The 26,612-nt window shown below is 38.6% G+C and overlaps 1 protein-coding gene across 5 annotated transcripts in view; it reads left to right on the top strand.

Annotated features, from left to right (window-relative positions):
- The window catches only part of Zc3h7a (zinc finger CCCH-type containing 7A), a 36,354-nt gene extending 10,780 nt beyond the window's left edge, over positions 1-25,574 (top strand). For 2 of the 5 annotated variants that reach the window (XM_003477760.5, XM_023561007.2), the window contains exons 2-23: positions 19-120; positions 848-887; positions 3,188-3,385; positions 4,717-4,875; positions 5,115-5,195; positions 5,285-5,323; positions 6,063-6,096; positions 6,312-6,595; positions 8,882-9,086; positions 10,139-10,203; positions 10,734-10,926; positions 11,770-11,931; positions 12,726-12,922; positions 13,308-13,405; positions 14,215-14,396; positions 15,066-15,142; positions 15,760-15,896; positions 16,281-16,386; positions 18,896-19,004; positions 21,075-21,208; positions 23,151-23,314; positions 24,674-25,574. In XM_003477760.5, the coding sequence (XP_003477808.1) occupies positions 53-120; positions 848-887; positions 3,188-3,385; positions 4,717-4,875; positions 5,115-5,195; positions 5,285-5,323; positions 6,063-6,096; positions 6,312-6,595; positions 8,882-9,086; positions 10,139-10,203; positions 10,734-10,926; positions 11,770-11,931; positions 12,726-12,922; positions 13,308-13,405; positions 14,215-14,396; positions 15,066-15,142; positions 15,760-15,896; positions 16,281-16,386; positions 18,896-19,004; positions 21,075-21,208; positions 23,151-23,314; positions 24,674-24,863 (2,922 nt within the window). In that variant the 5' untranslated portion in view covers positions 19-52 and the 3' untranslated portion in view covers positions 24,864-25,574. Of the gene's footprint in view, positions 1-12; positions 121-847; positions 958-3,187; positions 3,386-4,716; positions 4,876-5,114; positions 5,196-5,284; positions 5,324-6,062; positions 6,097-6,311; positions 6,596-8,881; positions 9,087-10,138; positions 10,204-10,733; positions 10,927-11,769; positions 11,932-12,725; positions 12,923-13,307; positions 13,406-14,214; positions 14,397-15,065; positions 15,143-15,759; positions 15,897-16,280; positions 16,387-18,895; positions 19,005-21,074; positions 21,209-23,150; positions 23,315-24,673 lie in introns of those variants that run through there. The other 3 variants (XM_063226546.1, XM_063226547.1, XM_063226548.1) reach the window with 3 other exon arrangements.
- Positions 25,575-26,612: the final 1,038 nt, after the last annotated feature.

Below are 26,612 nucleotides of genomic sequence, written 5' to 3'. Positions count from 1 at the left end.
CACCTTGTTTCTTTCCAGATTGCTCGTTTAGAAAGTGGATGTTCTGGGTAACATGTCCAGTGTGACTGAGGAGAGAAGGAAAAGACAGCAGAACATTAAGGAAGGACTGCAGTTCATACAGTAAGCACCTGAGAATTTATGCCTAGGTTTCTGCCATGTGGTGGGTCTCCTCTTATGGGGCCGAATATTTTGCAGAGTCTGAGAGCTCTTTATGCATGTTTAACAGGTCCTGTGAAATTTGGTTGAAAATGACCCTTGTTTTCCTTTTCTTCCCCTCTATCCATTTTGAGTGGCCATGTGTTCTGAAGTGGATCCTCCTGTTGCTGACTTTTTCAGGCTAAAATCCTTTAGTATCTCAAAAAAGGTTAGACTGAAGAACTTGAATGAAAAGTGACTGATGCATCTATCTGCAGAAAGAGATTTTGCCATCATACTATCCTGTTAGGAAGGATCAATGACAGACTGCCCTGCAATGAGAGGACATCAGGGCAGATCTGACCTTTGTTCCTTCCTGGGAAGCAGACATTGTCCTCTCATTGCAGTAAATTGGATCAGATACTGTTAGTGGTTCTGTACTATTTTTAACTGTTTTGGCATTTGAAGAATTAGGCCTTCTTTTAATAGAATTAGATTTGAAAAGAAAGTGTTGTACTTAAGAAAATAGTAGGAATAGTTTAAATTTTTTCTTCATGACTGCAGTCACATGCCAGTAAAAGATAAGTATTCCTTTAGAGTGTGTTTTGAACCAGCAGCAAGATAATGGAATCAAACTTCTAACATGACTTCTGGCTGAACAAATTCCAGTAGAACCTGATAATTACAATTGATTTGTTTTTCTTCTTCTTAGGTCATCGCTGTCATATCTGGGAACCCAGGAACAATATGCGGTAATGATCCCAGGGAAAGTCTGGTGAAAATCTGCCCGTGCTTGTGAGCTCTGCTCTGCAGCAGCAGTTGGTAGACCCTGGCCTTGTGGGCCAGATCTGGCTGGTTTCCCTCTTTCATATGTAGTTTGAGAACAGCCTCACTCAGATGTTTATGTCTTATGTATGGCTACTCCTGCAACTGTGATATTGAGACGGAGACCATAGGTCTGCAAAGATGAAATTATTCACTGTCTGAGCATTTGTGGAAAAAATTTGCCAACCCCTTGTTTTGTAGGACAGCTTAATGTTTTTTTGTTTTTTTTTTTGAGGGTTCATAATTGGACAATTGTCCTGCATTTTCCTTTCCTTAAGCATTACTAGGGTTCAAACCCAGGAACACTCTTATCAGTGAGCTCCATGCCTACAACTTTATTTTATTTTGAGACAGGATCTTGATAAGTTGCTCAGACTGGCCTCAAATTTAGTCTTCTTGTCTCAGCCTCCCAAATAGCTGGGATTACAAGCACATGCCGCCATGCCTGGCTTGTCATATATTTTCTTTCCTCTGCTAATATATTTTGATTTAGTTTTTCTTTCGAATCTCTTGAAAATTACCTTTCATGGGCTGGGGATTTAGCTCAGCGGTACAAGCACCTTGCCTGGCAAGTAGGAGGTTGTGAGTTCAATAATCCATACCAAAAAAAAAAAAAAAAGAAATTACTGTTGATTTTATTGCACATAAATGGGATGGAAGCTAAGGAGATTATTGAGTGTCTTGTTTTATTTTGAAGAAAATTCCTGACAGTAAAGAGGGGATAACTGGCTGCCAAGAAGAGCTGGTGAGGGGCTGGAGGTTTAGCTTAGCGGCATAAGCGCCTGCCTTGAAGTAGGCAGTCGTGAGTTCGATCCCGGGAGGGGCAGCACGTGGGCCATGGGCTGGATCCTGGCCACTACTCACTTGTGGCTTCTTATCTCTGAGGGTCTTAGTGCTTCCAGATGTCACTGCCCTTTGCCTCACGTCCTCCTTCCTCTTCTGTTTAGTTCTCTTACTCTCCACACAGATAATAGTCATAAGGTATTCAGGCAACAGTCCTTTCATTTTCCACATGAGGAACTCAGATCCACAGAGCTTCAGTGTCATGCCACATGTCACATCAATTAGTGAAGGTTGATCTGTCCCCCCCCTTTTTTTTTCCTCTTCTTTTCTTTTTTTGATGGTCTTTTTGAGACAGAGTCTTGCTACCCAGTTCAGGCTGGCTTTGAGCTCACTTTGTAGTGCAGGCTGGTCTTAAACTCTCTCAAACTCAGGACCTTGTGCTTGCCAGGCAGCTGATTTGCTTCTGAGCTAAATTTCCAGCCTTGGTCTCAAACTCTCAATGATCTTCCTGCCTCAGCCTCCCAAGTGCTGGGATTACAAATGTGCACCACCAAGCCTGCCTGGCTTCCATTTTCTTTAATAAGATACTCAGTTTACACATGAATTTAGAAAATGAGACAAAAAAGTTGAGTGTCTGATCATGTGATGACAAAGAGACATTTAAAATATTAAAGCAATGATAGAAATCATGAAGGAATATTAAAAAACTGTTGTACACACCAAAAGAATATGTGTACTTACTTGATAAGAAAATGACTTAGCATCCTTTTCCCCTAGATAGGTAGAGGCCCAAGCAAATAGTTTCCAAAAGAACAAATATAAACTGGACGTGGTGGTATATGCCTGTAATCCTAGTATTCAGGAAGTTTAAGACTGGAGGATCATTGTGAGTTTACTACAAAGTGAGTTCAAGGCCAGTTTGAGCTGTATAGCGAGACCCTGTCTCAAAAAAGAAAATAAAAAAATAAATGGTCCATAAAAATGTGGAAAAGTTCAACCTTACTGGTAAAGATATTCAAATAAGAAAAAATACTATTTTTCACCTACAGTTTGTTAGAAAATTTAGATATATGCACACACGTGTGTGCTTGCACACACACGCCTATGTACTACCCAGTGTGTGAAGCAAATCACTAAAAATACTTATTATAATTGCCTTTGAGGAAGTGCAGTAACAGACAAAATCTGACACTGAGGGCTTCTGCTTGGCATTTATTATCCTAGGCCCAGAAATGCAGATGTGAATGCATATTTATAAGGTGCTTTCTCTGTGTCTTTCTTCAGAAAGAGTGATTCTCTTTTGCAGAAACAAGCAAGATAAATCTTTAATACAGGCAACAGTGCTGCTGTTCCATCAAATGGTTTTCTCTGAAGTTTTGGGTACAATCACTGAAATTTATTCATGCCTTATCTTGTTCTGCAAAAGGTAACTTTCTCTTTTTAGGTATATTTGCAGGCTCTTGTGAGAAATCTTTTTAATGAAGGAAATGATTTTTATCGGGAACGTGATTGGAATAGCTCGATAAGCCAGTACACGGAAGCTTTAAGGATAGCTGATTATGCAGAGTCTGATAAAATTTCCATTCCTAAAGAAATCATTGAAAAACTACATGTGAATCGCATGGCCTGTTATTCTAACATGGTGAGTTATGATTTTTAAAACGGTGTTTCTAGAGATGATTTTCTTCAGTGCCAAAGTACATTGCAGCATAAGCACCTGCCTAGCAAGTGCAAGGTCGAGAGTTCAATCCCTGGTACCAAAAAAAAAAAAAAGAATATCTTATTAACTGCTTTTAGTGTGGTGTGAACCTTTCAGAAAGTCAGTATTAGTGAGTAAATCTTTAGAGACTTAAAAAGTACTTTTTTCTGGGGCTGGGATTTATCTCAGCGACACAAGCACCTGCCTGACAAGTGTGAGGTCATGAGTTTGATCCCCAGTACCAAAAAAAAAAAAAAAAAAAAAAAGTACTTTTTTCTGTGCTCACTTTGGCAGCACATATACTAAAAAGTACTTATCTTTTAGTTACTGGTCCCTGAAGATTCCCATGTGAGAATGGCTTTTGGGAGTGTGCCCACTGTAAAAGTCAGCCAAGTAGGTACAGATGTTTACAGATCAGTCATGTGCCACATATTTGTGGTGACAGGTCTCTTCTTAGAATTCAGTTAGTCTTGTTAGGAATTTTTTTTAAATGTACAGAACAATATTAAGAACAAGCCTTTCACATTTTGAAGTTCGAATAGCAGTATTTTGGTGTGCTCATTTTTACTATGGACATTCAATAAAACTTGACCATCAATTAAGGATAAGTAGTCTAGTTCTCAGTTAATGTGCATTCATTGATGATTTTGTCATTTTCAATAATGTATTCCTTATCATTTATCTATTTGGGAGTACATTTCATATTTTTCTTTTTGTAATAGACCCATCAACATTGTACATATTTATGGGGTACATGTAGTGTCTCAGTACGTATATACACACTGAGTAATGTATGAATTAGGATAATTATACTTATATCCTCAACATTTATCATTTCTTTGTGGTCAAAACCTTCAGAATCCCTTCCTCCAGCTTTCTTGAGATTATACAATGTATCATCATTAGTTGTAGCCACCTATAGACATTCACTATTTGAAGGAGGGTAACTGTAGAAGGGAGGAGAATAGGACAGAGTGACACTGGGGGGCATCAGCCATGTCCAGAAAGTTTTATTTCTTGGAGATCCAGTACCATTATGGCCAGGCATTAACAGTTACTGACCAGGCTAGTAACATACATAAATATTAGTGATATTTTTTCTACTTTGGTGTGTTTGAAATTTCATAACAAAAATAATTCTAGAAAAAGCAACACTGTCAACTTTTAGGTGGAAGATAATAAAATGATCTTAAAGTTGTTTGCATTTAGAAGTAGGCAGTGCAAGAAATGAGCCATATAAATTGGTAACTTACTTCTTTGGTCTTATGTACTAGGGTTTGCATGATAAAGTTTTAGAAGACTGCAATATTGTCCTCAGTTTAAATGACAGCAACTGCAAAGCGCTCTATCGGAAATCTAAGGCTCTAAGTGATTTAGGAAGCTATGGAGAAGCTTATCTTACCGTGGCAAAGTGTTCCTTAGCAATGCCTCAGGTATGGAATTTCTATTCATTTGTATTGTGGCCTTTTTATTGCTACATGTGGAGAAATAACATGGAAAGAGTTAAATTTCCAAGTAGGTTGTCAGCCTTCAACCTGCATGAGTTGGGGTAATAGCTAATAAAACAAATGCCTGGGCAGGAAATGTCATAGCTATTTTGCTTGTTCTGCCTAGTTAAAAAAAATAACCCTCTATTAAGCAAATTATGTTGATTTTTTTTTTTTTTTTCCAGGATGAACATGTAATAAAACTAACTCAAGCGCTAGCTCAACAATTGGGACTTAAGATAAGGAAAGCATATGTTAGAGCCGAGGTAAGCCAAAGTTCTCTAAGGTATTTTGATTTTGTTTTATAACTTGGAATCCATTCTGTTTTCAAATTAGTATCTTTATTTTATTTCAGCACTCACTGAAATCAGTTCCTGGGGATGGGACCGCCAAGGTAAAATTACTGTTTATGTAAGGTTTGTACTTAAGCCTTAGCAGTGCTGCTTTTCAGATTTTAATGTGTGCCTCTTTTATTTCTCAAGTATATAACTGGCCGTAGCCTCCTGTCACTTTAAAAAAGAAAACAAACAACTCAAGTAATACATTCTAATATTAACCAGCATCTGCTAAAGTCTAATGGAGTGTTTTACAGGATGTGAATAGATTCTTTGTTGGATTTGGGAAACATGGTTCAGGGCCAAATGCAAATTTTAGGAGACATTAAGATAAAAATAATTAACACATTATTTATTTTTTAATTTTAAGCTGTCATTTTGAGCATAGTTAAGATGCTAATGAGCATTGTGAATGGAGGCTGAGAAGTAGACACTAGATCAACCTCTGGTATTTTGCTGAATATCCTTTAGGAAACTCTAATCCACAAGAAATAGGTAGTGGTAGCCGGGTGCGGGGTACATGCCTGTAACCCCAGTTACTGAAGGATCGCTGAAGATTATTAATTTAAAATAGCCTGAGAAAACTAGTGAGATCTTTGATGCAAAGAAAAAAAGTAGTAGTGCTGCCAGTCAGTCGTCTGCTACAAAGGTTTGCACAGTCCTTTTATTGTTTGGGTCTTAATTGGAAGAAAGTCAGATGACTATGCAAGATGCAGTGGTCTCTTAGGGGGGATTTTTATACATTGCTCTGTAGTTTAGAATTGTAAAGACATGATTCATTGTTGGTTTATTTTCTAGGTTGTGGACTACTCTGTGGAAGATATTGAACCAGGTATGTTCTCGCTGAGTGTCTTCACATGAAACGTTTCAATTTTATACTTTATATATCAGATATTTTTTCAAGTAATATCGCCATGTGTTTGTCACAGCAACAGTATGATTGCTTTCATATATTCACCTAGCTTTTCATGTTCTCTGTTGGTTGTTACTACAAGTACTATATAAACGCAGTGAAAGTGAATGAGAATATTTCTGTCTGCGTTACAGATTTATTCACTCCACGGCAAGAAACACTTCCGGTTATCTCTTTACCTTTATCCAGCTTTTCTCATGATGTCAGAAGTGAGCTGGCCTCAGTTCCTACTGTGCCCTTACCTTCTATTTTGCCACTGCAAGTGGAAGAGAGTACTCTGTCATCCACAGTATTGGCAAATGGAGGGAAGATCCCCTTCACGATGCCAGAAGCTTTTCCAGATGATGGAGATATGGTCCTTGGAGATGAAATAGATGACCTCCTCGATTCTGCACCTGAAACTAATGACACTGTTATGGTGAGTTTCAGAGTTTTACTCTTCTTCAGAAAGTAGAGTTTTTTGCTTTGCTTTTTAGTTAAAATATAACCTCTTAGACACTTTCAGTATTTACATAGGCTGAACTTTGGATTTCTTATCTGAAAATTTCTTTTGTCCTTCTTCATAGAAACTGGGTAGATTGATTTTTTTTTTTTCTTGAGACAATGTCCTGTATCACGCTGTAACTAGGACTGGCCTTAATTCTTCTTTCTGATCCTTGTACTTTAGCTCCCTTGGTGTTGGGATTAAAGGTGTGTACCACCACACCTGCTTAATTTGGTCATTGTTGTGTGTAGTAATTACCCAGTTGTGTTTTTGTTTTGTTTTTAGCCAGTTTTTCTTAAAGGACAGAATAAACGTAACATTCTGATAAAGACTAGGCATTTGATATTTAAGGAAAGATTAGTGTTTTCTGAACTTCTTACTGCTTAAGGATATTCTCCACTAACTGCAGCCTTAAAGCAAAGGTCCACACATGTGGCCCACTGGCCATCTCTGCCCCCTACTGGTTTGTGTATGGCCCACAGACTAAAGATTTTTAATACGTTTTTAAATGGTTGGAATAGCAAAAAGACTGTTTTGTGATTCATGAAAATTACACGAGACTTCAATATTAGTGTCAATAGCGTTTTACTGAAACCCAGCCACAAGCATTCTTTTTATGTTGCCTGTGATTACACTGCATTAACAGTGTTGAATACTCACAGCAGAGCATGTGGCCGATACAGCCAAATTATTCCTTGTCTCACCCTTCTAGAAAAAGTGTTCTGAACCCTGCCATAGAGTGTATGAAGGTAGCAGCAGCAGCAGCAGTATTTTGATAAGATGAGAGAAAAAGATCCAGAACTTTTTTCCAGGGTCTGAGAAATGGTGACATCCATGTGGAATTCACTAAGGACAGAAGTGTAAAAGGCCAACAGTCATGAAAAAGACAAAAAAAAAAAAAGGGAGCTGGGGATTTAGCTCAGCGGCATAAGCACCTGCCTTGCAAGCAGGCAGTTGTGAGTTCGATCCCCGGTACCGATAAAAATGAAAAAGACAAAAAAAAAAAAAGGCCAACAGTCTGGGTTTTATTCTTACAACCCTGTGATCTTGGGCATGGTACTTCACCTGTTGGTGCCCCAGTGTCCTCTGTACAGTGGTAGTCACAGGAGGACAGATCAGAGAGTCATTGTACAGATCTAGTAGGCGATTTGTGATTTTTTTTTTTTTTTTTTTTTTTTTTTTTTTTTTGTATTTTTCGGTACCAACTCACGACTGCCTGCTTGCAAGGCAGGCGCTTATGCCACTGAGCTAAATCCCCAGCCTCAGCGATTTGTGATTTTACTTAGCATAATGGAAGGCTCACAAGTCACAGTGTGAATCAGGAGGGAAAGTTAAGACTCTGTTTGTTCTTGGGAGTAGCAAATTCATACTCCATAGAGTTGGTTTCTGCCCCAGCACCCTTTCTGGATTATACCTGCTCCTTTCCATCCTGCTTTGCAAATCCTTGTTTTATACAGCAAATTATTCAGTGCCTTGTTTCTGGGTGAGGACAAGAATCATTAGGAAATTTTGCAGATAACACATCAGTACAATATTTGCATTAATACAGTGTTAGACATTGTACCTCAACTGTTTTTAAAAATTTAGACTTGGAAAAAGTATAGTGGGACCTTAGTTCATGAACTTAATTCGTTCCACAATTCTAGAAAAGATGGCCACATTTGTGTTCTTGTGGGAAAGATGGCTTGCCTATGTTCATCACCAGATGCAGTTTGAAAACAAGCAAAATTTTGCCACACGTTTCTATTTTTGAAACAAATTGTTCATAAACAGAGACATTATTTCCATAGCTAAAATTCTAATGAATTATTTCAGTTTGTTTTGTGTTTTTAGGGATTAAAACCAAGACCTTCACAGTGAGCTACATCCCCAGCCTACTGTTTATCTTAAGATAGTATCCCACTGAGTTGCTACATTCCTCAGGCTAGGGGCAAACTTGCAGTCACATCTCAGCCTCCCAGAGTGCTGGGATTAAAATGTCTAATGAATCTTGATTTTTGCCTTATTTTTTTTGCAATAGTAGCAATTGAACTCCAACCGCATATGTGCTAGGCAAATGTTCCACCACTTAGCTATACCCACAGCCCTGTCACTCTTGATTCTGATTTAAGTGTTATTATTTGATCACAGTGTCGTACTTTATGTGTTGGTGTTAAAGATAGTTTAGCTATACTTGTGACAGGATTTTGTGAATTTTAATACAATCCCCTTTCTCCCCAGCCACCGGCACTAGTCCAGGTGCCCCTCCCAACGTCCAGTGTTGCTCCTAGCTTACCCTTCTCAGCGTCTCTGCTCGGAACCTTGCCCATTGGTGCGAGGTATGCTCCTCCATCCTCCTTTGCAGAGCTGTATCCACCTTTGACCTCATCTTTAGAAGATTTTTGTTCTTCTCTAAATTCATTTTCAGTGAGCGAACCCAAACGAGGTAAGAACCTAGTTTAAATTGTGAAATTTGGTTAAGTTTCTAAAAAAAACCAACTTATGACTGGTAATTATTTAATTATCTCTAGGTCCTTGAATTATTTTTGTTGTAGCTAAAAATGTGAAGGCCAAACCTTCAGTTTTGAATTCCCTTGATTTAACTACTCTGGATAGTGAGGAGCAAAGGCACAAGTGTAGACATGTATGTGGCACTGGTTTTTGTATAAGGTGGTTTGTTAAGTTGGGTGTTCATTTTTTAGGTGTAAAATAACTTTGAATATATTCTTTTTTTTTTGTCTTTTTCGTTTTTTTATCGGTACCAGGGATCGAACTCATGACCGCACACTTGTAAGGCAGGCGGTTATGCTGCTGAGCTAAATCCCCAGCCCCATGGTCTATGCCATCTTAATGGGTCGAAACACATGCTGATCTTTTTAAATTCTTCTTCTTTTTTTTTTTTTTTTAATCTTTTTAAATTCTAAACTGGGAAAACACTCATTTAAATCTGTGTTTAGAGTAGTAACAATTAGATCTCCTTAGGGTGTTACATAAAGTTCTGCATGCTGGGCCTATGGCTTTTATTTTATGAGTGACTGTTGAGATTTTGGTTTACTCCTGTGTCTGAAATCCAAGGTTTAATACAAAACAGTAATAATGAAAATCTTCATATTTTTCTGAGACATTGTTAACATGATTTAAAGATTTACAGCTCAAGAAACTAAAATATGCACGAGACAGGCAGAGACGAAATAACTATGTGATAGACTTAGAAGCTGAGTCCTGCTTTATGTCCTCAAAGAGAGGCTTTTTACCCATTTTTCAGCGTCCTGTCTGTGAAAATATGTTTTCACTTTAATTTGTTTGACTAAGGGTTACATTTACCCTTGGTTTCTACAAGGAAAGAAAAAACTCCTTGAGTGCAGTGAGCAAGAATGCTTCTAGGATTCGGGATGGGAATAGAAGGTGGGAAGCCATAGCCAGCCAGCTCCTGAACCCTGATGTTCTTATTACATGATTAGAGTGAAAAGGTCTGTTGAAGTTTTTTTATTATTTTAGATCTGTCCACCTCAACTTCTAGAGAGGGAACAACGCTTAACAACAGTAATTCTTCCCTTTCACTTGTAAGTGCCACTTCCTCTTTCGTAAATGCATTGCTTAAATTGAACATAGGCCTTGTACTTAAGTAACTGAATTATTTGAATGAGCATGACGGTCTCCCTTAAATTTTATATTTGCTGTGGGAAATAGTATTGTGTGACTCTTCTGAAGCATTCAGTAATAAATGCTCTGCATTTAAGACTGGATCTGTCGTACCAAAATAATCACTGTCACAAACAGTGTTGTAAGAGGCTTTAGCACAGCATAAACAAATCAAGGAAATATAAAACCAGGGCATGTAAGATGTGTGTACCATTGAAACAGACAATTTCATGTCACTTTTTACAGCTCATAGAAGATCAAATTAAGGGGGCCTAGAAAGGAAAATATAGAAACAGTTTTGAATGTAGAAGGGCAAAAAGCATATACTATTCCCGAATTCATCTTACTCTTTGGATGAACCCGGTTTCCTTTGTTAGTTATAGTATAATATTTGTTGCCTGTTTTTCTTTTGTTTGTTTGTTTTGGTTTTTTCCCCCTTTTTTTCTTGCAGATGAACAGGCCAAGTAGTTTGTTTACTTTTGATGGTTCCCTGGGAATTTCAAATCAACCTAGAAACGACTTTGACTTTGGAAAATTTTTTGGAAGTGCAATTACTAAACCATCTTCATCAGTGACTCCAAGACATCCGCTTGAAGGAACCCATGAGTTAAGACCAGCTTGCCAGTTCTGTTTTGTAAAATCAGGTGCGGACCAAACAATCAGGCAGAGTATTGAAGTAATTTGATACGAAAAGTTATTAGGATACAAATAATTTGAATTCTAAAGAAGCAAAATTTATTGATTTGGGGCTATTTGTATCTGATAACTCACTGCTGTTATGTGATATAATTTTATTTCTAGAATGATGTGGAATGAGCTATTTACCTGATCTTGAAAACTTACTACAACTGTTATTTGTTTAAGAATGTGGTAATTTTCCAATAGAATAATTTTCAAATTTTCAAAACCAGCATTATCAGACCAATATGTGGTTCAATGTTTATGAAAATTAAAGTGTTTTCTCTTGATTTGCTTTGAATCAAGAGATATAAACATTTTATTTGATCTGGACCCAACCTTATTTGCTTTCATAGTTGTCCTAATTTGATTTGTGGCTTTTGTTTTTTGGTTTTGTTTTTTTGTGTGTGTGCTGGGGATGAAACTCACAACCTTGAGTTTGCCAAGCAGGCACTTACACCGCTGAGCTAAGTAAACCCCCAGCAGTTGTCCCTATTTGAGATGCTAGAATCAGGCTGCAGTCTGGCCCAAAAATAGTTTAGAATGCTGCTTGATTTTTACTTTTATAAATCATCTGAATTCTTAGCCAGATTATTTCCCTAATAGTTAAATAGAGATATGTTTTGGCAGACTGATGTTAAATAGAATTTCATGTCACCTAACAAATAGCATAAAATTTAAAAGTTTGCCTGTTTATAGTATGATGAGATTTTGGAGCAGTACAGTAATCAGAGTTCATCTACTGAGTTACCTATAAACTGAAATGATATTTTTTTTCCTATTGGTAAATCTCTTTACCTCTTTTTCAGGCCCTAAATTAATGGATTTTACATACCATGCTAATATAGATCATAAATGTAAGAAGGATATTTTAATTGGTAGGATAAAGAATGTGGAAGATAAATCATGGAAAAAAATACGTCCAAGACCAACAAAAACAAATTATGAAGGACCATATTATATATGTAAAGGTATATATTATAATTACATAATTGATACATATGGCATAAATAATAAACAATTTGCTATAATCAGTAAGAAGGCTTTAGTATTGACTGTTACTAAAAATAGCAACTTCCTTAGATTGAGACATTAGTATTTTTTCTGTTTTAAAACTTTATTTATTTGTATTTTTGTTTAGTAATGGGCTGAGCACAAAGCCTTCACACTGAACTATGCCTCAGGCCTTTTTTTTTTTTTTTTTTTTCTTTTAATAAGACAACATTGCACTAAATTGCCAGGTTGGCCAGACTGGCCTTGAATTTGTGATCCTTGTGCCTCTGGAGTCCTGAGATTATAGGTTTACATCACCATTTATGGCTGTCTTAACATCTTGTGTGTATTTTATAGTTGTTTACAGAAATGGAGCTTTGACCAAGTTTTAAACAGAAAACTCTCAAACTTCAAATTTTGTCTATACAATGTCAAAACATTGAACTGAGGCTTGAAATATGCTGTTTTGTTTGACACACTTTTGTGAGAACTTGGCATTTGATTTTTGTCATAGCACTTCATCTGAGTGAGCTTTGAATAGCCCTAAAATGGTTTTTTTAAACTTAGATGAGATATATGAGAATATTGAGACATTTATCCCTATTTGTAATAAAACCATTCGTTAAAGACTCAACCCCATTCCTGAATAGTAAAATCATAGCTTGAAGCTGTTTATGAACTCCTAAAAATTTAGCCATTTAAGTATTATTAATATTCATTGGCTTTGAGAAACAGTTGCTGTGGTTAAATCTCTCACGCCCTGTCTTTCTAGACGTTGCTGCAGAAGAGGAATGTAAATATTCAGGTCACTGCACATTTGCTTATTGCCAAGAAGAAATAGATGTCTGGACCCTGGAAAGGAAGGGTGCATTCAGCCGTGAGGCTTTCTTTGGTGGCAATGGGAAGATCAACTTGACCGTGTTGAAACTTCTCCAAGAGCATGTTGGAGAATTTATATTCCTTTGTGAGGTACTTGTCTAAAACTTAGTTTTTACTTTATGCTTACTACTGGTGCTGGGGGTGTAGCTCAGTGGTAGAGTGTTTGCCTCCTCTGAGCAAGGCTTAGGGTTTGAACCATAGCACCACCAAAAAAGTGATAGTTCTGACTTATAAGCCCAGTAGTATTTTTAAAGTACTGAGGAGATCCTGCCATGTGTTGAGGCCTTCACTCAGTGAACAGTGTCTATTACTGTTATTAGAATAGTAAATCATAAGGCTTCTTGTTGAATATTAATTGGTACAAGTATAAAGCACATTAAGTTTGTAAAGATCAAAACTAAGGTCATGTCCAGGGTACAAAATTCAGAGTTTATATTTGTTTTGCTAATAATCATTTTTTTCCTCTCTATTCCAGAGATGTTTTGATCATAAACCTAGAATGATTAGTAAACAAAATAAAGATTCTACTGCTTGTTCTCACCCAGTTACAAAGCATGAGTTTGAAGAAAATAAGTACGTTGGTGGCTTCTGATTTTCCTAGTGACAAAATACATTCTTTTTCTTAGATCTAAATAAAACCAGTTATGGTATCTATTCAGACTTAACCTCCAATTCTTCTGTTGTTTTTTCTTTCTTTCTTTTTTTCAGAGAGGGTCTTACTATGTAGTTTAGTCTGGCTTTGAACTCATTATGTACAGCCCAGGCTGCCCTCGACTTCACAGCAGCCTTCCTGCCTCAGCCTCTCTAGAGTTGGGATTATAGGCATGCATCACCATGTCTAGCTTCTTTGTTTTCAAGAATAATTACTTTTAAAAATGTTTTTTAGTAGATTTGTCTTTGGATTAAGTAATATATTAATGAACTAGTTATTTAATACAGAAAACCCTTCCTGGTTTTTAGCTTCCGATGATATAGATTTAAATATTTTGGGTTTTTTTTTCTTACTTTAAAATATAATTATCCCTCCTATTGATCCAGTAATTGCATGCACTGATTTAATTTTTCTGGTTAAGATTTTTTTCATCTGATAATGATTGAAAATGGATTGTCTTGAACTTGACTTTGTGTGTGTGTGTGTGTGTGTGTGTGTGTGTGTGTGTGTGTGTGTGAACATATAAAACAAGGCAGAACAAGCTAGGCGTGGTGGCACATGCCTGTAATCCCAACACTTGGGAGGCTGAGGCAGGGGAATTGCCATGAGTTCGAGGTCAGCCTGCGTTACATAAGTCTAGGCTAGCTTGAACTACATGGCAAGACCCTCTTTAGAAGAAAGGAAAAAAAAGTGCAGAACAGTATTAAAATGTCAGTCTGTTTCATTTTAGGTGCCTTGTCCACATTTTGCGAGAGACATCAGTAAAATACTCCAAAATACGTCCTTTTCATAGTCAGTGTCAGCTTGATTTGTGTCGACACGAAGTTCGTTATGGCTGTTCAAGGGAAGATGAGTGCTTTTATGCCCACAGCCTTGTGGAACTCAAAGTTTGGATAATGCAGAGTGATACAGGTATGTCTGTGTATGCCTTAGGGTTGTATCTCTGCCAGAACAGCCAGGGCGATGGGTTCCTAGTGTGGGGACCTACCCTGTCATCAGCCACATGTGGGAATTCTTGATTTTGTCCAGAGCTTTTACCTCTGTGGTCACCTTCTGTCTTCAGAGTTCCCTGTATTTTGTGTGTAATTAATTGTGGATATAAGTTCAGGTAGCTTGGTTTTGGGTGGAGGGTACTGCTCAGAAGGAACAGAGATGTATTTGCAATAACATTTTGAAAAAGCACGATATAGCCAGGGCTTTAGCTCAGCCTGCCTGGTGGGCGCAGGGTTGTGAGTTCGAACCCTGGTACCACAAAAGAAAAAGAAAAAGCATGATGTGGTGGGCATGGTAGCACATGCCTGTAATCCCAGAACTCTGGAGGCTGAAGCAAGAGGGTCGCTGTGAGTTGGAAGCCAACCTGGGCTACATAGTGAGTTGAAGGCCGGCCTGAATGACAAAGCAAGACCCTGCCCCTAAACACCAGGGGGGGAAAAAAGGCATAATGTGATATTCTTCCTTGGTGATGGATCAGGCTACCTGAGAGTGATTGGGGGTTGAGAGGGTACTCCAAGTCTGACTGCGACCAGATTGATACACTAGTGTTATGTTTAGAATTTAAAAGAAGACTTATGTGTTTCCCAGGTATTTTACATGATGATATTGCTCAAGAATCTAAACAGTACTGGCAAAATTTGGAGGCAAATGTACCGGGAACTCAGGTATTTTCTCTTATGTACTTTCTATATTGGATGTCTTTCCCAGTATGCTTAATGGATACTGTACTGGGTAAGGCCAGATGCAGTTTATACTTGCAGTTCAGTTATTTAATGTTCAGTTGAATAATTCTTATGTGAAAGACAATTTGCATTTTAGTTTATCATCATAGAGAAATTTGGCAACCCATCATATCTGCAAATGTAGGATTCTGTTTTCTCATTTAACATAATTGGCAAAAACAGTTGGTGTTTTGAACTTTGGAGATTCTTGGTGTAACAGACAGGTTTTGTTTGCAGTTTTGCTTCCTACCTTGCAATAACTTGGTTACCCATTTTTCTTCCCCCATGTTCCCTCAGAAAACAATTCCAGTTACCACTTCCAAAGCTGACTTTTGTAAAATGAAGCTTGGTATCTGTAACCTGCTTTTATCATATTTTCCTGCAAATGTGGAAGGGGTGAATTAGAGATGTAATTATCAGAGCAGAATATAATGGTCAAGACATTGAAGCAGACAAACACAGGAAATTGTATCCTATTGTGAAGATTGAATGTCTGATTTAATATTTTGTTTCCAGAAAACTGACTTTTTTTATTGTCATTGGTCTTTTAATTGTTTAAGGTGCTTGGCAATCTAATAATGCCCGGATCTCTTAATATGAAGATAAAATTTGTGTGTGCTCAGTGTCTAAGAAATGGTCAAGTCGTTGAACCAGACCAGAACAGAAAATATTGTAGTGCAAAAAAAGAAAAGCATTTGTAAGTATTTTGTGTGTGTGAAAATAATGCCTGCTTTGTTACGATCAGTTTCATGGGTATAAAATCATACAAGAAAAAGATTAGGCATTGAAGAGAAAAAAGTAGATAATTCAAATGTGATTAAAAACAAAAGGAAGAGATTTTTAGGATCTAATAGTTAATTCAGAAGTAGTGTTTAGAAATAGTGTTTTTAAATGTGTTTAGGATTTATAGGGAATGTTTGTAAATGTCAACAGGAAGTGAAATTATAGAATCATAAGGCATTTCTTTGAGAAGTGTTAAGGGAAAAACTCTCTGGTCCTACAGGTACAGAGTTTGTACCTTTCCCTTTATATTTTGCCTTTTGCCAGTGTCTCTGTTTTTTCTGAACTCCATTTTTCTTAGGTGGACCAAAGATCGTCGTGCGATGAGAGTGATGTCTCTTGAACGTATGAAGTGGATGAACATCCGTCCTCTCCCCACAAAGAAACAAATGCCTTTACAGTTTGATGTACATACGTAATTTTTAAGCCAATTTTTTAAATTAGGCATTTCAAATCATTGGAAAGTAGTAGTAATTCACTCTGAAACTCAAGCCCTTTAAATAATGCTCACCAGTAATAAATTTTAATGGTTCCTCTTTTGTTTTCCACCCCTTTAGTATATATATGATTCTGTAACAGTTTTCATATTTATTAGAATTTTATGAATTACCTTACCTGGAAAAAGTAAGGGAATTGCAAAAAAGAATGGGTATAGTTTATTTTCTCAAGTGAATTATCTTTGGGAGGGAATGAGAATTTCATTTAATTTTGATTCCCTAGGTTTTATATCAAACCCAAGGTCTTCTGTATAATGAATGTTGTTGATGAATTTGCTCTTGTATTCAAGGGATATGAATGAGCTACAAGATCATCAACATTATAGGACTTTCTAAAAATAACTCAGAAAACAGTGCTCATACCAGAGCAACATGTACCTCCAAACCCTTTCATGTGGTGGCATGTTTCTTCTTGGTACTGCTTTACATGACCTCAGGGATGCTTGTCCAAGCAGACTACTTGCATTGTCTCCTGACTTCTCTTCATAAGAGAGAGGATTTGGAGAAATTATAGAGGTATTTTTCTGTGTGATCTAAGAGATAGTGACAAGTAAACCATTGACAGGAAGTAAACTTGCTGCTCGCATGGAAGGATTATGTGGAGAACCTTGCCGTCAGAGCAATGGGGACACTGGATGCAGGATTCCCCCATGAGTGGAGCTGCCCTCTAATTGCCAGGAAGGTTGAGATGGACTTCAGTGCATTTCTCATCACTGAGAGTACCTTGCAGTTTTTGTAAAACAGGCCAACAGGTCAGATCAGTCCTTGTTAGGCGGTAGTGTGTTGGTGCTTTTTCAAAGTGGTATTCTCAGATTTAGTCAGCAGGTTTTGTAAGAAAGAGAAAGAGTTCCACTGGAACAATGATATCTTGCATTTTAAAAGATAAAGGAGATAATATATGTACGAAGGGCTTGGTTAAAGTGAGGATTCTAGTTCTTGAGGCAGCTGCCTTGCACTAATGATGATTCTTTAATCTGTGATAGTGATTCTTTAATCTGTAACGTGCTGTAATACTGTGCAATGCTATAGCAATTTATTTCCTCTTTTTTTTTTTTAAACCATCATACTAGGTGTTGCTATGAGCCTTTTCTCAAGGGGAAAAAATAATATTGTGTGTGGAAAGTGTGGTGAGCTAGAAGGAGAATGGGCTTCAGAGTCGGCTATAGATCCTAGTCAAGTTACTTGGCCTGTTATTGCTCTTCTGTAAATGGGAGTAATTAGATCATAGGGACGATTATGTGTGGTGGTTATCTGTAAAAGCCCAGCACAGTGCCCCACTGTCTGCTTTATACTTCCCTTCTTGCTGATCATTGAGCTTTGAAAGATTATGGTAAATGTTTCCCTCCTAATACAACTAAGTACCTGTGAGATTTGCCTGGGAAAAGAACACAGTTGAGTCAGTGACAGGACTGTTGCATTGGCTGCTGACTTCATGCAGATGATTTTCAGGGTGGGGTCGCTGTCATTGGTCTAAGAGACAAAATGTACAGTGATGAGGACTGTTTGCTTTTAGAGTTGTGCAAAAACAGAGAAGAAACATTTAATGTCACGTAACTAAGGAGAATATAGGGCCAGTTCCTGATGAAATAAATAGCATGATAAGCTAATAATAATTGTACTTGGATTTATGCTGTGTAAAGACAAGTAGATTGATAATACTTAAGAATGAGCTCTCTTGGTAAGGGTGGTTTTCTTGGATCTAGATAGCCATGGTTCTTAGAGATGTCTGTACTCTGCTGATAACTATTACTTTATTTTCTTACCAATATCACCATATTCTTTTGTTAAATAAACATACTAATTACCAGAGGAAGTTTTATTTGAAATCTCTGTAGCTCCATGGCCTGCTTAGTGTAGTAACGGTCTTCAGATAATGCATTATTTACTGGATTGTGACCAAAGTTAGCTACCAGGGTTAGTTATCAGTAATTTAAGTTTCTGAAATGTCCTGGTGCTATTCTGTAACCTGAGCAGCTTCTTCTGCAGCTTCTTCACTGCTCCCCAAATGATGATGGGGGCAGGAGGGTGGGGCATGGATGTTATTTCGGGAGAGAACGAGTTATCTAAGGGAAAGGGCCACAGATTTTTAATGCAAAGAGTAAATGTCCTGCTTATGTGAGTTTGTTGACATTTTCTTGTAAGAAAATGCTCTATACTCTAATTCTACATACTTTACTTTCTTTTGGAAATCTTTTGAAAATTTTTGAGATAGAAATGGTTATTAATGTCATCTCAAATATTTTGGGCTAACAGTTACTTTGGATAGAAGCAAATTAATCTTATTTTAAAACTTTATTGCTAGGCAGTAACACTAATAAGGCCCATTTCTGCTTACGTGTAAAAACTAGTTCTACTAAGTATGCTCAGACTTAAAGCATGTTTACTTTCTTTTCCTTTTTTTTTTATTTTAAACATACAGATGTGCAACCATATCTCCGCTGGGAAGAAATGTCAGTATGTTGGGAACTGTTCCTTTGCTCATAGTCACGAAGAACGAGAAGTGTGGACTTACATGAAGGATAATGGAAGTAAGTCCATGTTTTCTGTGTCCTTAACATCTGAGAAGTCCAGATCCCTTAAAAGTCCTTTTTTCTCTATAAAGATGCCAGCTTCCTGTGAACACAGAAAGCAGTTTGCTTTCTACACAGTTACAAACTCTTTCATCAGTAACTGTGTTGGTGGCAGTGGCTAGAGAACGTGCTCACAGCCTCAGTGGAGTGGAGTCTGACATCTGATGTGTTTTTGGTTAGACTGGATTTCAATACAAATGTGTGTGTATCACTTTGAAGCAATAGGTATGTTGGTGAAAAATGACCCAGGGAAGTTCAGTTTTGCCCTGAGTTTTTAAACACATTGTGCCCTTTGGTTGTGATGAGTGGACCTCTGAACTACCTGGCCGTGGGAGGGTTTCTTACTTAAAGTAAGGCCAGATCCTGAAGCCCAAGTAGAAAATGTTTATCTTGGTACATTTCAAGTTTATTGTGGACCCTTTGAAAGAAGCCTCAGACCACTTTTCACTTTTAACTTAAAACGTTTTACTACAAGAATGATTATTCTTTAGTATTAATAAACTAATGAGTACCAGCTGCAGTCTCTAGATTGTAAGCATCAGTCAGATTTAGGGGTCTTACCTGCCCTGTGACTTGTGTGGAGGGTACTCCCTCTAGTTGCCTTTCTTACTATAAGGTCCTATACTATGCCTTCCTGATAATCTATTTACCAGAACGCACTACTGTTGATCTTTTTTTTTTTTTTTGTCTTTTTCTTTTTTATCGGTACTGGGGATCGAACTCACGACTGCCTGCTTGCAAGGCAGGCGCTTATGCCGCCGAGCTAAATCCCCAGCCCCTCTACTATTGATCTTAAGGCAAAAGAATTTCTAGCTTATCTCTGATCTGAGCCTGATGATCTGTTGTTTGAAAAATTCAGGAAAACAAGGACACATTTTGACCAGATCTTCATTATCAGGGCCTTTTTTTTTCTTCTTTTTGGTACCAGATCAAACTCAAAACCTTGTGCTTGCTAGGCAGGTACTTATGCTGCTGAGCTATATCCACAGTCCCTTTATCAAGGTAGTGGTTCTCAACTAGGGTCAAATTTTGTTACACAGCCTTCTTGCCTCCGTGGACATCTGGCAGTGTCTGGAGACATTTTCATGATCCTGACTTGGAGCTATATACTACTGGCTCACAGTGAGAAGAGTCCAGGGATGTTGCTAAGCATTAAAATGTGTAGGATGGCTGCCAGCAGCAAACAACTATCTGGTCAGCATGTCAACAGCACTAAGGTTGAGAAATCCTAGGTTTTGCATTAGGCAGTAATGCAGAACCTGCCGGCTCTCACCATAGGAAGAAACTGGCAGCCCCTGCCCAGGAGCTAGTTCTAGAGGTATTATTGTAATTATACCCTAACATGTTGGTTCCCTAGGGCCGAGACTTGATGGGTGGGCTCCCATCACAACTGAGTCTTCACCCAGGAGTAGTTCATTTCTTATCTTTCTCACTGAACAGTGGGGAGAATAGCACCTCTGAGTCCCCCAAGTCACTTGAACAGCCTTGTGGTCATGGCACTGATGAGTGTGTAACGTAGGGTAATGGGAAGATAGTACCAGGGTATCTTTAGCAATTCCTTTCAAATGGTTTCTGAGTTTGTTTTGGTACCGTGGATCGAACTGACAACCTCGCACTGTGCCACTGAGCTATACCCAGCCCCTGAGGTTTAAATACCCATTGTGTTTAATATGGGGAGGAGTTAACTAGTACTGAAAACTAATATTTCTGTCTACAGACCTGAAATTGATTCTTCTGCAGGAGTTTATCTACTCTCTGACTAGACTGGCTCCCCATACTTCATTCCCCTCATATTTGTTTTGAAAATGTACTCTGTGGGCTGGGGATTTAGCTCAGCGGCATAAATGCCTGCCTTGCAAGCAGGCAGTTGTGAGTTTGATCCCTGGTACCGATAAAAACGAAAAAGACAAAAAAAAAAAAAAGAAAAAAACAAAATGTACTCTGCCTGATACAGAAAGTGTGTGTGAGTATGCCCGTGTTCAATGTCAATTGATTACTGCTACTGACAGTCATTTCATTTTTCTTTAGTACAAGATATGGAACAATTTTATGAACTTTGGCTAAAGAGTCAAAAAAATGGAAAAAGTGATGATGTAGCTAGTCAAGCAAACAAGGAAAATGGAAAACAAATTCACATGCCAACAGATTATGCCGAAGTGACTGTAAGTACTATTGGCCATATCTCCTTTCTTTGGCTTGGAGCCATCAGTAGAAGGCTTCCTTTTCCGTTCTCCAAATCCTGGCTCTTTCACTCACTGCCTGCTCTTCTTGCGGGTATCCTCTTGTCTCTTGGCGGTTTTCTGCCGTTAGCTTCCATTTCTCAGGCCAAACATCCTTGCCTTGACCCTTTTTCCCAACTGTGAGTGCAAGGCCTAGGTTCTCCTTACCAGCCTGGGACCCTGGGCAGAGTCCCCAGGTAAGGATGTCATGATGGTGAGTGAAATGTAATGAGTGCGTGACACTTAACTGAGTAGTAGGCTCAAGAAGGATTCAAGAAGTGTGTGCTGTCTGGCCCCACCTCCAGTCCTTTTAAAACTTTTTAATTTTGAGATAGCATCTTTCTAAGTTACCAGATTGTCCAAGATGCCTTCAAATTTATGATCTTCCTGGGGCTTCTTTTTGCTATTTGTTTCTTGAGACAAGGTCTTGCTATGTAACTCAGGCTGGCCTTGGACTCATGGCAATCTTCCTGCCTCAGCCTTCTGAGAGCTGGGATTAGAGGCATGTACCCTCCCTCCCACAGGCTTTCTTTCAACTTACATAAATATGTGTGTCATTCCACTATGTGTCTTTTGGTCTAGTGTTTTGTTTTTTGAATATTTTTTATTAGTATACGTTTGTAGTACAGTGATCACAATTCTCATGGGGAGTTAGTACATGTACCTAACACATCTTAATTCCATTTTCAACTCCTCCCCCTCTCTTTTCTGCTCCCCCTTAGTCCTTTTCCCTTTTGCAAAAGATCTATCTTCCCATTTTTCTATTACCTTTTATTTAGAGTTTCTCATAGTACAGAAACTATGTGATATTTAACCTTACGTGGTTTTTTTTGTTTCCCTTAATATTATTTCAAGGCACATCCTACCAATGGCTTAAGTTTATCCTTCTTTATGGCAGAGTTATATTCCACTGTGTGTAAATTTCCTTTACCCCTTCATCTGCTGATGAACATGTAGGCCACTTCCAAGATGCTACTGTGAACTGTGCTGCTGTAAACATGTGTATGCATGTGTCACTGTAATATGATGTCTTTAACTCTTTAAGAAGATCCCTAGAAGGGGAATTGCTGTGTCAAATGGTGCTCCTTGTTTCTTGTATGTTTTGTAGTACTTCTCTATCTTGACTCAGTTGAACATACATAGGGCTTATGCATGCCTGGTTGTATGTGTCTTTCTACCTGGGGTAGTTGAGATATGCTACCCAAACACTTAAAAGTTTGCATCTGCTGTAGCATTTAAATCTCACCTCCTCAGATGGTCTGTCTCCTATAGGGTCAACTTTTTTTTTTTTTTTTTTTTTTTAAACTGTTGTTTTGAGACTCTTAGAGTCTCACTATGTATTCCATGCTGGTCTTGAACTCACTATGTAGCCCACGCTGGCCTGAAACTTGTTGCAGTCCTCTTGCTTCAGCCTCGCAAGAGCTGGGTTTACAGGAATGCACCCCATGTCCAGGACCAGCTTCTTTACTTCCCTGGAGCCTTACTCACCTTTGGAGCTCAGGTCATGTGTGTCACATGGAGCTGTTGCTTGTCCCTCCAGAGTAGCACACCTTGATCTTTCACACCCTCCCCCTTTTTCCTTGTGGAATTCATTATTCCAAGTCCTCAGATGAACCTGCTTCATGCCTGCCCCATAAACGTCTTTGTCTGAACACCAATTCCTGTGGCCTACTTTGCTGGGTAATTCCTGGGTGTCTAGCCAGATTCATTCCCCTCCTCTGCTTTCTGTGTGTTGGCTTTTTTCCCCATACTGTGGTCCTTCCCTTGATCTTACTTTTCACTTTTATGTCCTTACTTGGCTCTCTGAGAATAGAGTCTGGTTGAACAGCGTGACAGGGCACTCAGACACCACCACTGATGGGCCACATGTCTTCACCACCCTTAGGCGGATTTTCACTGCTGGATGTGTGGGAAGAACTGTAATAGTGAGAAGCAGTGGCAGGGCCACATTTCTTCTGAGAAGCACAAGGAGAAATTTTTTCATACAGAAGATGACCAGTATTGCTGGCAACACCGCTTCCCAACAGGATATTTTAGTATTTGTGAGAGGTATGTAGGTTTGTACAGTTTTTCTGCATGGAAATAGCTGAGCTTTGATAACTTTCCTAAGGCACTGTTTCAGTGGACAGAGGATATCTGTTGTGGTAGCGTTTTCTGGTGGATGTGGGTCCTGACAGAGTGGTATCTGGGTGCTGCCTCAAGGTGTTCTGTTGCTCAGTGAATATCTCATCACTGTTCCGGGGTTACATGACAAGACTCAATGGCCTTCTGAGACTGGCTTGACCAGTAACTGAAGGCAAATGAATAGGGAAAGAAGTGTTCATTCAGTTTTGCCTGCACGATCTTTTCATCCTCAACTGTGATTTGCTTAACTGTTTACTACAACCTTTGCGTAAAATTGATGTGCTTCCAATTTGAGATAGCTTTCAAGGGCAAATCTAGACTTCATATCAAAGGAAAATGGGTAACTTAAAATATCACTCTTGTGGGGCTGGGATTTAGCTCAGCAGCATAAGAACCTGCCTTGCAAGCAGGTGGTCGTGAGTTCGATCCCCGGTAACAATAAAACAAAAACAAACAAAACTATCACTCTTGTTTCCTTAGAAAATATTCCAATGAAAACTGGATAATTTGGAATTACTCTTCATTTTATAAATATATTTAATTCCAAATTTAGAGCCATGGATCCTTAAAACCACTGAAAATCTTTTTTACTTAATATCTCTTCTGATACCTCTCTGCTGCATTAATTAATAACAACTACAGTCTCTTTTTCCATACCAGTCAGTAATTTTTTTCTTGGTGTTGGAGAACAAACCCAGGGCTCCATGCATACTAGGTAAATGCTTTACACTGAACTTCACCTCGCCCCAGTCAGTACTTCTCAATGAATACACTTAAGTAGTTTAAAGTCCTCATTCTTACCAATGTTATGCCTAAAAAATACTCATTTTTAAAGGCTTACAATTCCCATGGGGCAGGATGGTGTGTCATCACGGCAGTTGGGAGGCTAAGGCAGGAGAATCACTGCAAGTTCAAGGCCAGCCTGGGCTACATAGGAAGTTCAAAGCCACCTTGAGTTATATAGCGAGATTTTGTCTCACAAAAAAATAAAAGATTCCTAATTGGGCCTGGTGATGTTAAGTAGTTGTGAGGCCTGAGTTCAATCCCCAGCACCAAAAAAATAAGATTTTTAGATAAAAGTTCTTATGCAATTCACAAATCAACTGAAGGATCTATTTTCAAGAATTACACCATCTCAAGGATATAGCTCAGCAGCACAGTGCTTGCCTGGCAAGCATAAGGTCATGAGTTTGATTCCTAGTACCAATAAAAAATTTCTACAAAAAAAAAGAATTACAGCATAGTTTTTATAAGTGACTTTACCAGGCCGCTATCTCCTCACAGGTATATGAATGCAATTTGCACTGAAGGAAACAGCTGTAAATTTGCACATGGAAATGCCGAGCTCCAAGAATGGGAAGAAAGAAGAAATGCCCTAAAAATGAAGCTCAGCAAAGCACGGAAAGATCACTTAATTGCCCCAAATGATAATGACTTTGGAAAATATAGTTTTTTGTTTAAAGATTTAAACTAATATGCTGGCTTTTATGTAACCCAATCAGAGCATTGACGAGAAAAATTGAAAGTGTTCTGAGGCACATAGCAGAGGAGCTACAGGCTTTCTGCTAGTATTGGCGTATATCATTCCTCCTGAGCAGCACCCAGTAGCTAGGAAAATGGGCTGGTTAGCGGGTCTGGCTATGCTCTCCTGGAGCCACTGGCCTCAGATGGTGAAGTGATGCTGCCTGGTGCCATCTGTTGAACAGACTTTTGGATGGAATGTTGGGGAAGAGGATAAAGTTATGTCTATGGCAGCTCTTTGAGTTGGTCCTTCAAGTAAGAACCATGATGGTAAGACAGTAAATACTTGTACTGGGGTCAGAATACATGATGGATGAAAATTTTTACATGACTTAGTGGAATGAATTTAATATAATAAAGTTTGCTACTTATCTGTATGTAGGTTGCTAAAGAGGATTTTCTTAACTGAGATTTTAAGCCAAATAACCATTTAACACTAGTATATGTTAAATGGGGTATTTTTCTGTATTTGTATGTTTCACTATAATAAGGGAACTGAACATAATGTGCATTGAGAATATTTTGAAAAATAATCAATTGACTCAAATTTTATTTCTTGGTCTTTCACTGTTTCAATGATGATTTTGAAAGATTAAACTTGTACTGTTGGTTTCGTGTAGTATCTGGACCAATATTGCCTGTAATAAAAGATTTTATATATAGATGCCTTTCGTCTTTTTGGTTTGGTCTTTTCTCCATGAATTGTTGGAATTAGGTACTAAAATCACAAGTTGCTTTATAAAAGGAAATTTCACTTAAGCAGTGAGCAACTGAATGCAAACTGGAGGAACATGAAAGGAGTTTTTCACTTAGTTCTTGCCTCTGAATTTCGGCCGAATAAGAGGCTTCTTGTATTGACTGACTCAGGAACTCCTGAGGGGCTCCTCTCCATGTCACTCAAAGGAGTTAGATTAGCAGGGAGGAAAATGGTGAAATAAAACACCAGGAGCTGTAGGACTCCACCAAGGAACCACACCCTGGACAGGCTTTTGTGGTCGAAAGAGATGACTGTAGGTTTGGGTAGGATGGGACATGCTGCCAGACACAGACACGGCTGGACTGGCGTCTGCAGCCCCAAAGGCCTGCAGAGAGGACCAGCAAGCCAGGAAGAGTGGTGATTAGTGTCACCTGAGGGACTTAAAGGCTTGCTCTGCTGGGCTATGATGTAGCAGCTCTTTAGTCTTCAGGCAGAGTGACTTCCTCAAGACAGCTAGTGGCGAGTGGGATGCTTGGCATGCTGCAGGTACTGAGATGTGAGAAGCAGTAGCAGAACTAGATGCTCAGAGGCAGAAGCCTTCCTGGAAGTGATTAGGAGAGCCTTTTCACATGTGGAAAGGCCCGCACGACCAGTTATTTTTGCCATGTGTACTAGGTAAGTGTCTACCACTGAGCTACAACCCTAACCAAGAACCCGCCTGCCCTAACCTCCCTGTATATTTGCTGTGCCTTGGCTTTCCACCTTCTCAGCAGTTCTTTGTGCTCTGAACCATCCTTTCAGTAAACTGTTTCTGCTTAAGTCAGCCAGTTTCATGCTCCAGTTTGCATTTAATCTCTGCCTGGTACAGCCTAGGTCTCAGCATTAGGAAGTAAAAGTTAATTATTCTATGAGATTATACCCATATCCTACAAGTGAGTGGCTCATTGGGCAAAGAAGGTGGTGAGAGGGAACAGAGGAAAGGGAAAAAAAAGTCAGCTAAGCTCC

Source organism: Cavia porcellus, unplaced genomic scaffold, assembly GCF_034190915.1.
Source record: "Cavia porcellus strain 051 isolate PalLab524CR breed Dunkin Hartley unplaced genomic scaffold, mCavPor4.1 scaffold_16, whole genome shotgun sequence".
Classification (NCBI taxonomy): domain Eukaryota; kingdom Metazoa; phylum Chordata; class Mammalia; order Rodentia; family Caviidae; genus Cavia; species Cavia porcellus.
The sequence above is the reverse complement of the archived record's forward strand: the minus strand, read 5'-3'. Positions and strand labels throughout refer to the sequence as shown.